The following is an 11664-nucleotide window of genomic DNA, read 5'->3' as shown; positions in this document are numbered from 1 at the left end:
ATTACTATGGTACCCAAACATCACTGATTTTCCTACGCACCTCTATGCAGGCGCGCACTTAGAGTGGGTTTCCAGTTGCCTGGAAACCCCCACCCTGAGCACCTATCGGGGTTCTGAAAGCTTCCTGGTGGCTGGCCTCTCCCCTAGACCAGCCACCTAACTCAATGCAGCTGTGGATCATACTGATTTGTTCCACCCATCCCCTCTTCTTCCCTGCTATTATGTCACGTGGGGCGCGCACCACATGACATGCGTGCCGTCCTACGTTTGCAGCCAGCTTGAGAGGCAGACAGAAGAGTTTGCCTCTCCAACACAGTGCCGGAGAGGGAGGGTAAGTTTGCGTGGGGAGCTCTTAATATAATGTGGGTGGACATTAATCATTTAAAAGTGCATGGGAACTATTATATATTGGTGGTGTGATGGTTAGTCTATTTATTGTATTTAATATAATAGTGGTGTCTGCTTACTCATTTATTTCGATTACTACCATAAACAATGAGGTTTTAATTCCAGTCTCTGTTATTCATATGTTAGGGAATTTAGACTGTAAGCTCCAATGGAGCAGGGACTGATGTGAGTGAGATCTCTGTACAGCTCTGCGGAATTAGTGGCGCTATATAAATAAATGGTGATGATGATGATGATGCTTAACATTAAGATAGGCAGTACAATAAATGGGAAGATGGGATGTGTAGAACATTGCTGAAAGATTCTACTGCGGTGCCATCAAACCACTCTCTGTCTTACAATTGTATTGGACGGAGGTAAACTCATTAGCATGGTCACTGCTAATGCTATAACAATAAAATACAACATACATATATTGTTTTATATAGTGCTGTTTGCAGTCATTCTTTTAATAGGGAGAAGATCATACCTTCTTAAAAAGGAGGAGTATTATACAGCATAACAAAAAAATGGGCTGTCCAGCTGAGATCAATGTATTGCACATTATCATACCCAGATTTTAAGGTAAATTCAGTAATTAGCACATTACATTGCATTACATTGTTGCCATTTTATCCTCATAGACAAACAAAATGTTAAACATTCTGAATTAAATTTTGCTGAATTAAAGTTCTGAATTAAAGTTCTCTGTACAGTGCTGAGGAATTAGTGGCCCTATTTAAATAGATAATGATGATGATATGATACAATTTCCATTTGTTATGTTATGAATATAAATCCATGCACCAATATGCTTATATTATAAATATTTTTATTTACTTTGATTAAATTGATTTTAATTAATATATTATAGAAATGTATTAATAAAAATATATGTTTCTATTGGATTTATCTCTGTCATTTATTATCAGTTTGTTCGATACCTCCTTTATACTATTTTAATTTTTAATCTATTACGAATAATATAGTGCTACTTTTTCCCTCCCCTTTTTTTGCTTGTAGTATTTAATTAAGTGGCACAGAGTCTCTTTCTAGCAGCAGCCGATTATTCTTTTTCAAAATTTGATTCTGTTGTCATGGTGGGCCTATTAATTTCCAGTGGGGTGATGGAATTTTTAATTTAATGCTGGGGTGATGTGGGAGCTGTTAGTTGAATGTGTGGCCGAGTTTGGGTAGAAGGAGGGGAAGGGAGGGTAGATATATTTTTTTACTTTTGAATACTATTAATTTATTGTAAGGGACTATTAAATTAATATTCAGGAGAAATATGTTGATTTTATTAAATGTGAATACTATTAATTGAATGTTTGGGCAGAAATAGGTCTATTTATAAAATGTAAGTGCCCCTCATTTAATACTGGGGCTGTTTACAGTGAAAAGGCTGAATTATTAAATATAGGAGCTTGATTTAACGTTGGAGCTGGTTGGAATCAATTAAGCCCATAGTTGCCTACTCTCCCGGAATGTCCCACTTAAAATTGTCACACTGATACACAGCTTGTGCAGGGGAAGCTGCTTGCACCTAACAGTAGTGTACACAGCATTGCCCGTGTATTTGAAGCGTACGGGAAGGGCTGGAGAGCAGCCTAGAACTGAAAATGATAGCCATGCCGCTTGCAAGCTTGTCATGCCGTCTCTGGTAGTGTGGCATGGAAACTCCCCTCTAAAAATCCTGCATTTTCCCCAGATGTGGGGTACAAGGAAAAATCAACAAAGATAGTCACTGGGGGACTTTCACATCCATTCCAGAGGAACGCAGGGAACATTTAATTCCCCCCAATTTTATGGCACTTGCAATCACCATAGGGATCAATTATCCCATTTTAAAGCTCTGTTTAAGCTGCATTACATTTCACTTAATAGTAGCTGAAAGGCAGCATTTAAAGTGCAGGGGTAATGCTTAATGTGTGTGTTCATATCCCTTATTTAGCATGAAAAGTGACACTTTTGCTTTTAAGCATACATAAAAAATATTGATTATTGTAACATACCACCAACTATTTAACATGGTAAAAAAAGGACTTGTACGCCTCTGGTGGGTAGATGTCCCGTTCTCAAAATGTGCCTCTATGGTTGATTGGGGTCAATACGGCCAGTCTCCGACTCCTGCCCCTCTGTCTGTCTCCCTCCTCCTCCCCCTCAAAGTTTTTGTCTTATGTGTACTTGAATGTTTCCTGTGTTATTGTTTTTTGTTACTTTTTTGATGGTTTATGGGCAGTTCTGTTTGATTTATTGGATCTACATTATGCACTGTACTCTGTGGTAACTGCTATGTTTGTTACATATTCTTTTACTAAAAACTTAATAAAAACCTTTTGAGAAAAAAGGACTTGTACGGGCAGATTCAACTCTAAGCAAAATGGCTCTGGAGCCTCACACAAAGAAACTCCACAGCGATGTTCTTCCTGAAATATCTGCTCATATTTGCTCGCACAGGAGCGGAGATTCCTGCACCATACTAACTGGAAGTACACACAGGAGCACATGGCACGGGGTTTCGGAAGTTAATTGAATTCCCGCCTTATGGTTGACATGAAAATAATGCATTTGATGGAGGTTAGAAAGAAAAATGCAGCGCTGACAATATATGTTTCAAAGTTGTTCTTAAATAATAAAATTATTGTGGTATATTTGTATATAAATATTGTACATCTAGAGTAAGAAAGCCAGTCATCTTGCCACACAAGATCACTAATTGTAAAAGGATTTTAAAAGAAATTTGATGAAAGTTATTAGACATGAAGGAGCAATACACAGAAGCTATTGGAGGTGTTTCTCCATACTGCAAGACGAACGATTGTGAGGGATTTGGGCCCAATAAAGACATTTAACAGCAATGTTGTGCAATCTTTCTACATCTCTTTACTTCATCTTCAGTCACCCATTGGTAAATTTAATTACAGTAATAAATACATTTACTTTTCCATCAGTAAAGAAAACAACAAAAACAGCATCCTCTGGACATTGATAAACTACACAAAATTCATACCATACAAGTTTTTTTGCTCCAAGTATTATGTGGATTATTTTGAATCTCAGTTCTTGCGTCTTCTGAATGATCCCCCCCCCCCCCACTTCCCATTTAGTTCTACAGCATCACAGGGTCAAACCACTGAACCACAGGTGAATGGCACCTGAAAGTGCAGCTTTGAAGATTTGGTTCTGAAACTGTCCATATTTTTCAATGAAGCTCAACTGTACTATATAATTCCTCTATGTATGTTGACAGCGGTCCTAACTTATTGAAAAGGGGTATTTCAAACATAAAAAATGGTATAAACAAATTCTGTAAATATGCCATGATGGGTATTCTAGTGCTCAATAGTCCACAGAGCCAGTTTGATATTTGACATGCATAATAGCACAATGTCCCTGGAAACTAAAAATATTGGCAACCATAAAGTGTGACAGTATTTGTTGAATATCAGTAAAATATTACATAACTGTCAAGCCTGCCTTCTATTAGTACTATTTATTAGTAACTTCCAATAGTCACAATAAGTAAATTACAGTGAAAATACTTGTACTATACTATACAATGAGCTGTACAATTACAGACAGCAACCATTTTCTTGTAGTTCACCATTTACCCTTCTGCTCTATAAATAGCTCTAGAAAAGAACACAAAATGGCTCACATTTTTTTTCTTGTTTTTTTTTCTTTTTTTACTATTAGAGCGATTTGTCTTCAACACTACACCAATTTTTTGCTATAGTTTGCTGAGCAGGGCTCCACCATGGGCTACTGAAAAATGGACGCCGCTAGAAATAATATTAAGGTAACTTATTTCTTATATGATTGAGCATTCTCCCTTCTCTGGAACAACGTCAAAAGGACGTTACCGTTAAAGCATGCCGGGAAATGTAGTCCGCTGTACAGGAACCGACGATCGTTTGCGTGCGCAGGTTTTTGGGGCGCTGCCAGGGCAACGGCACTTCTCACCGCCTCGCTGCCTGATTGGCCGGGGTAGTGTCATCAAGGAAGAGGAGGATCTCAAGGGGACAAGAGGGGGCTCTCCCCGTAGTGATAGACAGAGACCCCAGCAGAGGCTCCTCTCGTGTAAGTATCCCTGGGCACCACATTCCCTGTGTCTGTCTGTGTGCATCCCCAGGGTGTGTATTTGTCTATTACATTACTCTCCCATGTCAAGCTGTGCTATATGTATAGCAAGATACAGATAATGTCCAGTACACTATAAATTATATAATATTACTGGTATACTGTTCATAATATGTATAGAAAGATTCATAATGTTCTGTATGTGTGCGTTATATATATATATATATATATATATATATATATATATATATATATACACATACATATATATACATACACACACATTACATTTATAATAAATGATTGTCTCATGTTATGGAGTGTACCATGTCAGACCGCATGTAACATATAGAAAGATGGAGCTACATCAGGATTTGGCAACATGTAGTTTTTTTTTTAGCTACTGTTGAACTACAAGTCCCAGCATGGCTGTCAGGGCTTACTGGGAACTTACAGTTCTGCAGCTCCTAGGAGCCACATGTTGCATAAGGCTGATGTGATGTATGATTTGAACTGACTGAGAGGTGTTCATTTATAGTCTAACAACAACACCTCACATGAGGTGAAGTTACAAGTGTTTTTAAAAAGCTAAACTTAAGCCTTATCAACAATGTAATCATATATTAATAGAAGCAATTCCATGAAACATTTGATTCTGAGAATGTATTTTAGTGTTGCTTGTGGTTTGTGTATGTGATCTATAAGGAAATTGTGTTGCACACCTTGTGCAATCCAAGTTGTATGATAGTTATGTGAGCTTGATAAAGATTTTGAAATTGCAGTATCCATGAATTCACTTCCTTTCTTAAATCCAAATCTCATAGTGAGATGGCTATTTATGACTTCTAAAGTCATACACTATTTCAACACTATGGACACTGAAAACCATATAGATCATTTTGCATTGTCCTTGGTGTTTGAGTAGTTTAGTACTTTAAACTTTGTGATAATTGAAAAATGTTTTTATGTATGTAAAGTATGCATATGTGTGTAAGGCAGGTTACTCTTCTAATGTCTTATCTTTCTTTATATGTACCTGTGGATAGTATGTTTGACAATGCACCTTCTGGATTAAGTGATTTTAAAAAAAATAATAAAAAAAAAATACTATTATGTTTGTCCATTTAAAGAAACAGGCATGAACTACCTTCGGGTCACTTTAAATATTTCTGCTAGTTTATTATTTTAATACAAATTTTATTTCCATGATCACTGAGCTGATAATGTCACATTATCTACTGGAATTCCCATGGAATTTAATGGCCATATAGAGGCAAAATAACTTTTATATATGTTGTGGAACTTCTGATTGGTATCCATATTTTTGAACAGTAGTTTTAAATAGGAATGTATGCATTTTAAGCAATAAAGTTTACATATACAAAATGATCCTCATATACTGACTGGTCAGTTATGTGACACACACATGTGACATCACTACATACCAAATAAAAGTGATGACAATTACTCACCAGATATAACTTGTATATTATATACTCATTGTAGTGCCAGATATATCGAGTCATCCTTAAAGTGCAAAGAGGGAAAGTAACCATTTGAGGTAATATTTATGAGAATGCTACCTATTATCAACTCACAAGGAACCAGTGCCTCATAATTATAAATTCGGTTCATGAATATTAGTCAGGCAGTGCCTCAGTAATGTCACTGGTTCCCAGCAAATGATAGGCTGCATACTGGTTCAAGCCACAAAAAGGCTGCCTTGATTGTGCATAGCTAACAATTTATACTTGGCAGTTTTATACATATACACAAGTCTGTTGTCTTTTCGTGTTCATAGTCATAATGCTTTTGCATTAATAGATTATTAAAATGTTATAAAGGCAGAAGACACCAGCTGATGGTTGCACTTGAATTTTCCTTGCTGTTAGTATGTACAGCACAGTACCGCCCACTGTTACAAAAATCTTTATGGCAGCTTCCAGCTAGCGAAGGTTGAGATTGTAGAACTGATTTAAATCGGTGTGTATTTATCTCTTTCACATGCATGAATATTGTAGATAGTTTTGAGGATTTAGTTCCACTATAAATGTGAGCCCTTTCTGACAGTACGATTACACATTAATGTACACAGCCATTTCTGACCCATGTTCCTAACTGTCTCTCTTTGCAGAAGATCTCCGCTATTCCATCAGTCACAGACTCATTGTGATAAACAGACATCAAGGCTAAGTGGCACTCATCCTGTCCTTGTGTCAGGTTCCTAGATGTGCAATACCAGATCTCACATAACATAACTAGCTTTCCATATGCTGATGTCTCTGGGTGCTGCCTCTCCGTCCTGGGATGTGATATTTTCTCAATCCTGAGAATGGAAATGGGTAATAAGGATCTTGTACAGAACTTTGTATTAAAAAAACTCTCCTTGAAAGGATTCACCCCAAGCTGTTGCACTGAGCTTCAGGATGAGTGTTTGGCTAATGGGGCCTCCCCCACAGGTGAGGCTGGGCCTCATGTTGGAGGACGCATAGCAACCACTGTGGCAGAGGATGTGCAGCAGGCACTGCTGGAAGCATCTGAAGAATTTGAGTTGAGGTATCGTCGAGCATTTAGTGACCTCACCTGCCAGCTGCACATTACCCTGGACACTGCATATCAGAGTTTTGAACAAGTGGTGCATGAGCTGTTTAGGGACGGCACAAACTGGGGGCGTATTGTGGCCTTCTTCTCTTTCGGGGGGGCACTGTGTGTTGAGAGTGCAAACAAGGAAATGGAACAGCTGCTACCTAGGATTATCCAGTGGATGACTACCTATTTGGACACATCATTACAGCCCTGGATACAAGCAAATGGAGGCTGGGTGAGGACTTGTGGTAATGGGCTGGCATTAAGCATGGATTGTGGGAAATTCAGGGCTATGTGTGTGAGAGGCATGAGGAGAGGTGATGCAAGTGGTAAATGATGCTTGGAAGAGGAAATGTGTGTCTTTGAAGAGTAAAACTGAAGTATATGGATTCAGGTTTATAACAGATTTGATATATTACAGTTTAAGGGGAAACAGTGGTCATTTAATAGAGTTTTCACCCTTCAGATGGCTTTTATTTATAGCCTTGTACATGACCTCCTGCAACTCTAATGAAATACTTAATTTTCTTCCTTTTATGCATGCTTCTGAGTTTTTCAACCATATATTTATATCATTTGGCAGAACTGTTCAGTGCACTCGCTCCGCTTTGTTCATAGCTCACATATAGTGGCGGAACTACTGCTGTTGCAGGGTCAGCAGCTATAAACCCCTTTCCCTTACCTCCTGGTCCTGTAGCTGCTGAAACGGCTCTAGTTCCACCACTGTATAAATACATGGCTGAAAAGTATAGAAGGGAAAATCACTGCATTTGGTAAAGGTCACAGGAGGGCATTAAAGTTATCTGATGTTGGACAACTGCTTTTCACACAAAAACAAATTAAAATGGATCTGTCGTCTCGCATCTTTATGTTTTGTAGAAAAGAAAATAGCTTAGAATGCTTCTACAAAGCATGTATGGCTTCCAGCACAATACTATGAGCATGCTCGGGGAGTTGTGTCTGTCACCACATTGCTTGCTCTACTGCTCAGGTCCCCTTCAACATACTACCCCACCCCAACAATGTAACATTTGCTAGCTGCCAAAAGGCCATGCCGCCAAGTGATTGTCTTGAGATTATCGCACATAAAAAAGACTGACAGGGAAGTAAGACTAGTAGTCTAGTGAATGCTAAGATCTGCAAGCAGACTTTATAATATTTTCATAGAAAATAGGTCAAGTCAATACACACTTTAATTATTCATTCATCTTATCATGTATTTGCTGCTGTACAATGCAAGGATATTAAGTCGCCAAGGAATTCCATGACCATAGAATGGCCTGAGGGTGCACACTGAGAGTTATGCATTTTATCACTGAACAGTTTCACAAAGAGTCAAGTGACATCAGGACTTTCCATGTATAAGCATATATTTTACATAAGACACATCACTACGCTCCAAATATAAAGCTAATTGTTACAGTATTTAACATATTCATGTCACTTGTGTATTATAAAACATATAGCCTATACAGGTATATAGTGCTTTTAATGCTTTCCTTTTTTCCCCCTTCCATGTGCAGTGACCCCATTAATGTGCCATTGAGTGTGCAGATGTCTGCAGATGGTTTAAATCACTTAATCATTGAGTGATATCTTCACAGGTGATTATTAAACAGAGTGTATCACCTCAGGCTGAGCCAACTAGAACCCTGCCTTGTAAAATGACTGCTTAATATGTGGTGTCTGATAAGGGAGTGGGAATTGAAAGCTCTACAGTTCTTAAAATAATATGGCATTGTGTGGAGATAGAGAATCCGCCTGAGGATGTGATCACGAGGAAGCGCCCTAAACATTGCCAAAACAATCCAAGCGGTACATAGTACATAAAGTTGGATAGTACATAAAGTATATATTATTTCCTCATACCTCAGCAGGGGCTAGAGCATGACAAGCATGTGAGATTCTTCACATTTTAAAAAGTATGGCCTGGAAGTGAGATTCCAAGAACATAAAATCTGTCTTGTGATCGACAATGTTGCAAATGCATACTAATTATTGTCTGACCATAAAGTGTCTACTCTGTATATAGGTGACAGGTCCATTTTAATTGTCTGTTTTCCAAATAACTCTTTAAGGTGTTGGCAACAAGCCCACTTAAAGTTTATTTTATTGAATGTTGTGGTTTATTTGGTAGCTTATGGTTGCCATGCCAAGAACTATGTCCATGACCCTTAACTGAAATATAAACAAGGAATGAACTGTACATGATAAAACTTGTGGGTAGTAGAACTATGCTAGTTAAAAAGATATTCATCTATGGAGCACAAAGTAATTGATGGTGGTGGCACTCATGACAGACTCTGTGTGTGTGTGTGTGTGTGTGTGTGTGTGTGTGTGTGTTCGTGTGTGTTCGGCTGCAATAATGACAACAGTAAGAGTCACACACAGTTGTGATTGCACCGTAGGCTCATTGAAAGTTCAAGACCTTTCCCATCCTCTATACCTTTGTAGATGGCCCTCCCATTGGACATGTGTAACAATGCCAACTGGATCTTGATTGTATGGTAACAGCACTCGTTTATTGGGAATCCATTGTCCTTTTGGTCTGCAGCAAATCTCTGCCTCCTATGTGTCTTTCACATATGTACATATCAGGGCCAGATTAAGGTCTCATGCTGCCCTAGGCTAAACTGCTCGTAGTGTCCCATCACCTACCTACCTACCTCCCCTCCCCCCCCCCCGGCCCTGGTGCATTGAACTGTTCAATGCAGAGTGTTTTGAAGGTGGACAAATATTACACCTATAAAATGTTGTGTTGAGGTGTGGCTGATGGTGTACATAGGTGTGGATAAGAAAAACACTTGGCAAACTGGACAGAGTTATTCTGTTGCTATGTTTGTATCCTCAATGGAGGTGATCAGTAAGAGCTATGTAAGGAATGCCATTGTCTAATCTGTTCCTCCCACTGGTGACACTCCTAAAGAATCTAATGTCCTGGTCTAACCAGGTACTCCTGGTTGTAGTTTATTCTTCAGTAAATATTTGTCATAAGGCAGCAGTGCAGTTTTTAACTAATCCTTGCAACATTCCAGCTAGTGGAGTAATGATTGTTACACAATCTTTGATGTACATTGTCCCCATAATGAGCCATTAATGCAAACCGTTCCCTAGATTAAAAGTCTGACTGAATAGTATTTGGAACTATCCCTTTTCTGATGTCAGTGGTGGAAACACATGATTGTGCATCTGACACAGTGTTTAACTTTTTTTTTTTCTTCCCCCGCAGGAAGCTTTTGTCAATCTATATGGAAACAACGCTGCTGCCAATTCAAGGAAGAGCCAAGAACTCTTTGGAATGTTGCTGTTCACTGGAGTTACGCTGGCGGGGCTCATCATGTTGGCTTCCTACATCCACCGCAGATAACCCTTCACCCACTGGACCTAGACCAGAAAGGTGGGAGGGGAAATTCATTGTCACATGATGACAAAGAATGTTTCTTTTCCTGATCATCATGTGGGACATCCCAATGAGGAAGCAAATAAAAGTTGTTGGTAGTCCTTACTGTCACACAGTAAACAGATGCTGAAACTATGTTCACTGTTTATTAGTCATTTTAAATCCTTTTAGGAATTGCAGTATCTTTGGAGCAGATTGTTAAACTGTACTTGAATAAACCATTTTTCTGTTTCAGCTGGCAGCAGCTAACTTTCCCTGTGGTGGCTAGATATGAATGGGCTGTATTGGATAGGAAAACCACAGCAATGGCCAGGGTTGATAGGTGTGTCTCTAACACACGAGGTGTGTACTATAGTCTGTATAAACAGCAACTTCTGGTGTCAAAAAATTCCCTTTATAAACAGACAACCTACAGCCTTGTGCATAACATAATATGACATAACTCCCTTGTGACTTCTAGTATCCATATATTTCGGGAATAAACTCACAAATGTAATAGAGGCAGATTACCAGCCACAAAAATAAAGGGATGAGGGCTACCACAGACACTGCTTTATTTGGGGTTTATTATATTTAAACTACTACATTGTATGTTTGGGGAAAAGTAAATGGGAGAGATAAGGACTTTCATCTGAAGAGAGCACAGACATACAAAGCTCAAGTTTAGGATAGAAAGTATGTCCAGTTTAGCGCATGTTTCAGTAACACAACTACTGCATACCATGGCAACCTACTGAACATTTAGTAGAGTTTGTATAGTGCAAGTTAGACTAGTGAAAGCAACTGATTACATGGTTCTATTTACACCATTTTTATTAAATACCCATTAAAAACTTAAGAGCAAATGGCATTATATAGAAGTAGTTCTAGTGGCAACATATATGAGACAAGGGTTTTATATAGAGGATGTGCAGATAACACAGCTGCACACAATTGCAAACAACTTAAAAAAAACACTGACCCTTTATTCAGGACTGGACCAAAACTTTGGGCAGGTTTACATGGCAACTGAAAAAAATAGCAACCTGGATAATGTGCCCCTGTCTTGGTGCAAAGGGGCCTGCAGAAAGGTGTAACAGACAGTGTCGTGTCCTACAGCACAGTATTGCTTACACTGATTTCCAAGCAAAAGTGGTCAGAATTAAACCATTCCTATAACATAACAGAAGCCTTTCTGAAGTATGCAAAATACAAGTTAAAAGTTTTAGAAC

At 38.5% G+C, this 11664-nt stretch overlaps 1 protein-coding gene across 2 annotated transcripts; it reads left to right on the top strand.

The window, feature by feature from the left end:
* The first annotated feature begins 4329 nt into the window (after nt 1-4329).
* BCL2L1 (BCL2 like 1) lies at nt 4330-10687 on the top strand. 2 transcript variants are annotated; one of them, XM_075176551.1, is made up of 3 exons: nt 4330-4467; nt 6602-7288; nt 10283-10687. In XM_075176551.1, exons 2-3 carry the CDS (start codon nt 6800-6802, stop codon nt 10418-10420), a joined length of 627 nt encoding a protein of 208 aa, XP_075032652.1. In that variant the 5' UTR covers nt 4330-4467; nt 6602-6799; the 3' UTR covers nt 10421-10687. The 2 variants fall into 2 exon arrangements, with proteins under 2 accessions (XP_075032652.1, XP_075032653.1); XM_075176552.1 differs by lacking the exon at nt 4330-4467 and adding an exon at nt 4502-4520.
* Nucleotides 10688-11664: the final 977 nt, after the last annotated feature.

Source organism: Mixophyes fleayi, chromosome 6 (genome assembly GCF_038048845.1).
Source record: "Mixophyes fleayi isolate aMixFle1 chromosome 6, aMixFle1.hap1, whole genome shotgun sequence".
In the NCBI taxonomy this organism is placed as follows: Eukaryota; Metazoa; Chordata; class Amphibia; order Anura; family Limnodynastidae; genus Mixophyes; species Mixophyes fleayi.
The sequence above is the reverse complement of the archived record's forward strand: the minus strand, read 5'-3'. Positions and strand labels throughout refer to the sequence as shown.

Excerpts from the sequence above, each read along its gene's own strand:
- BCL2L1 (XM_075176551.1), top strand. The coding sequence starts at position 6,800 with ATGGAAATGGGTAATAAGGATCTTGTACAGAACTTTGTATTAAAAAAA. Across the intron at positions 7,289-10,282 it reads TACAAGCAAATGGAGGCTGG|GAAGCTTTTGTCAATCTATA; the intron begins GTGAGGACTTGT and ends CTTCCCCCGCAG.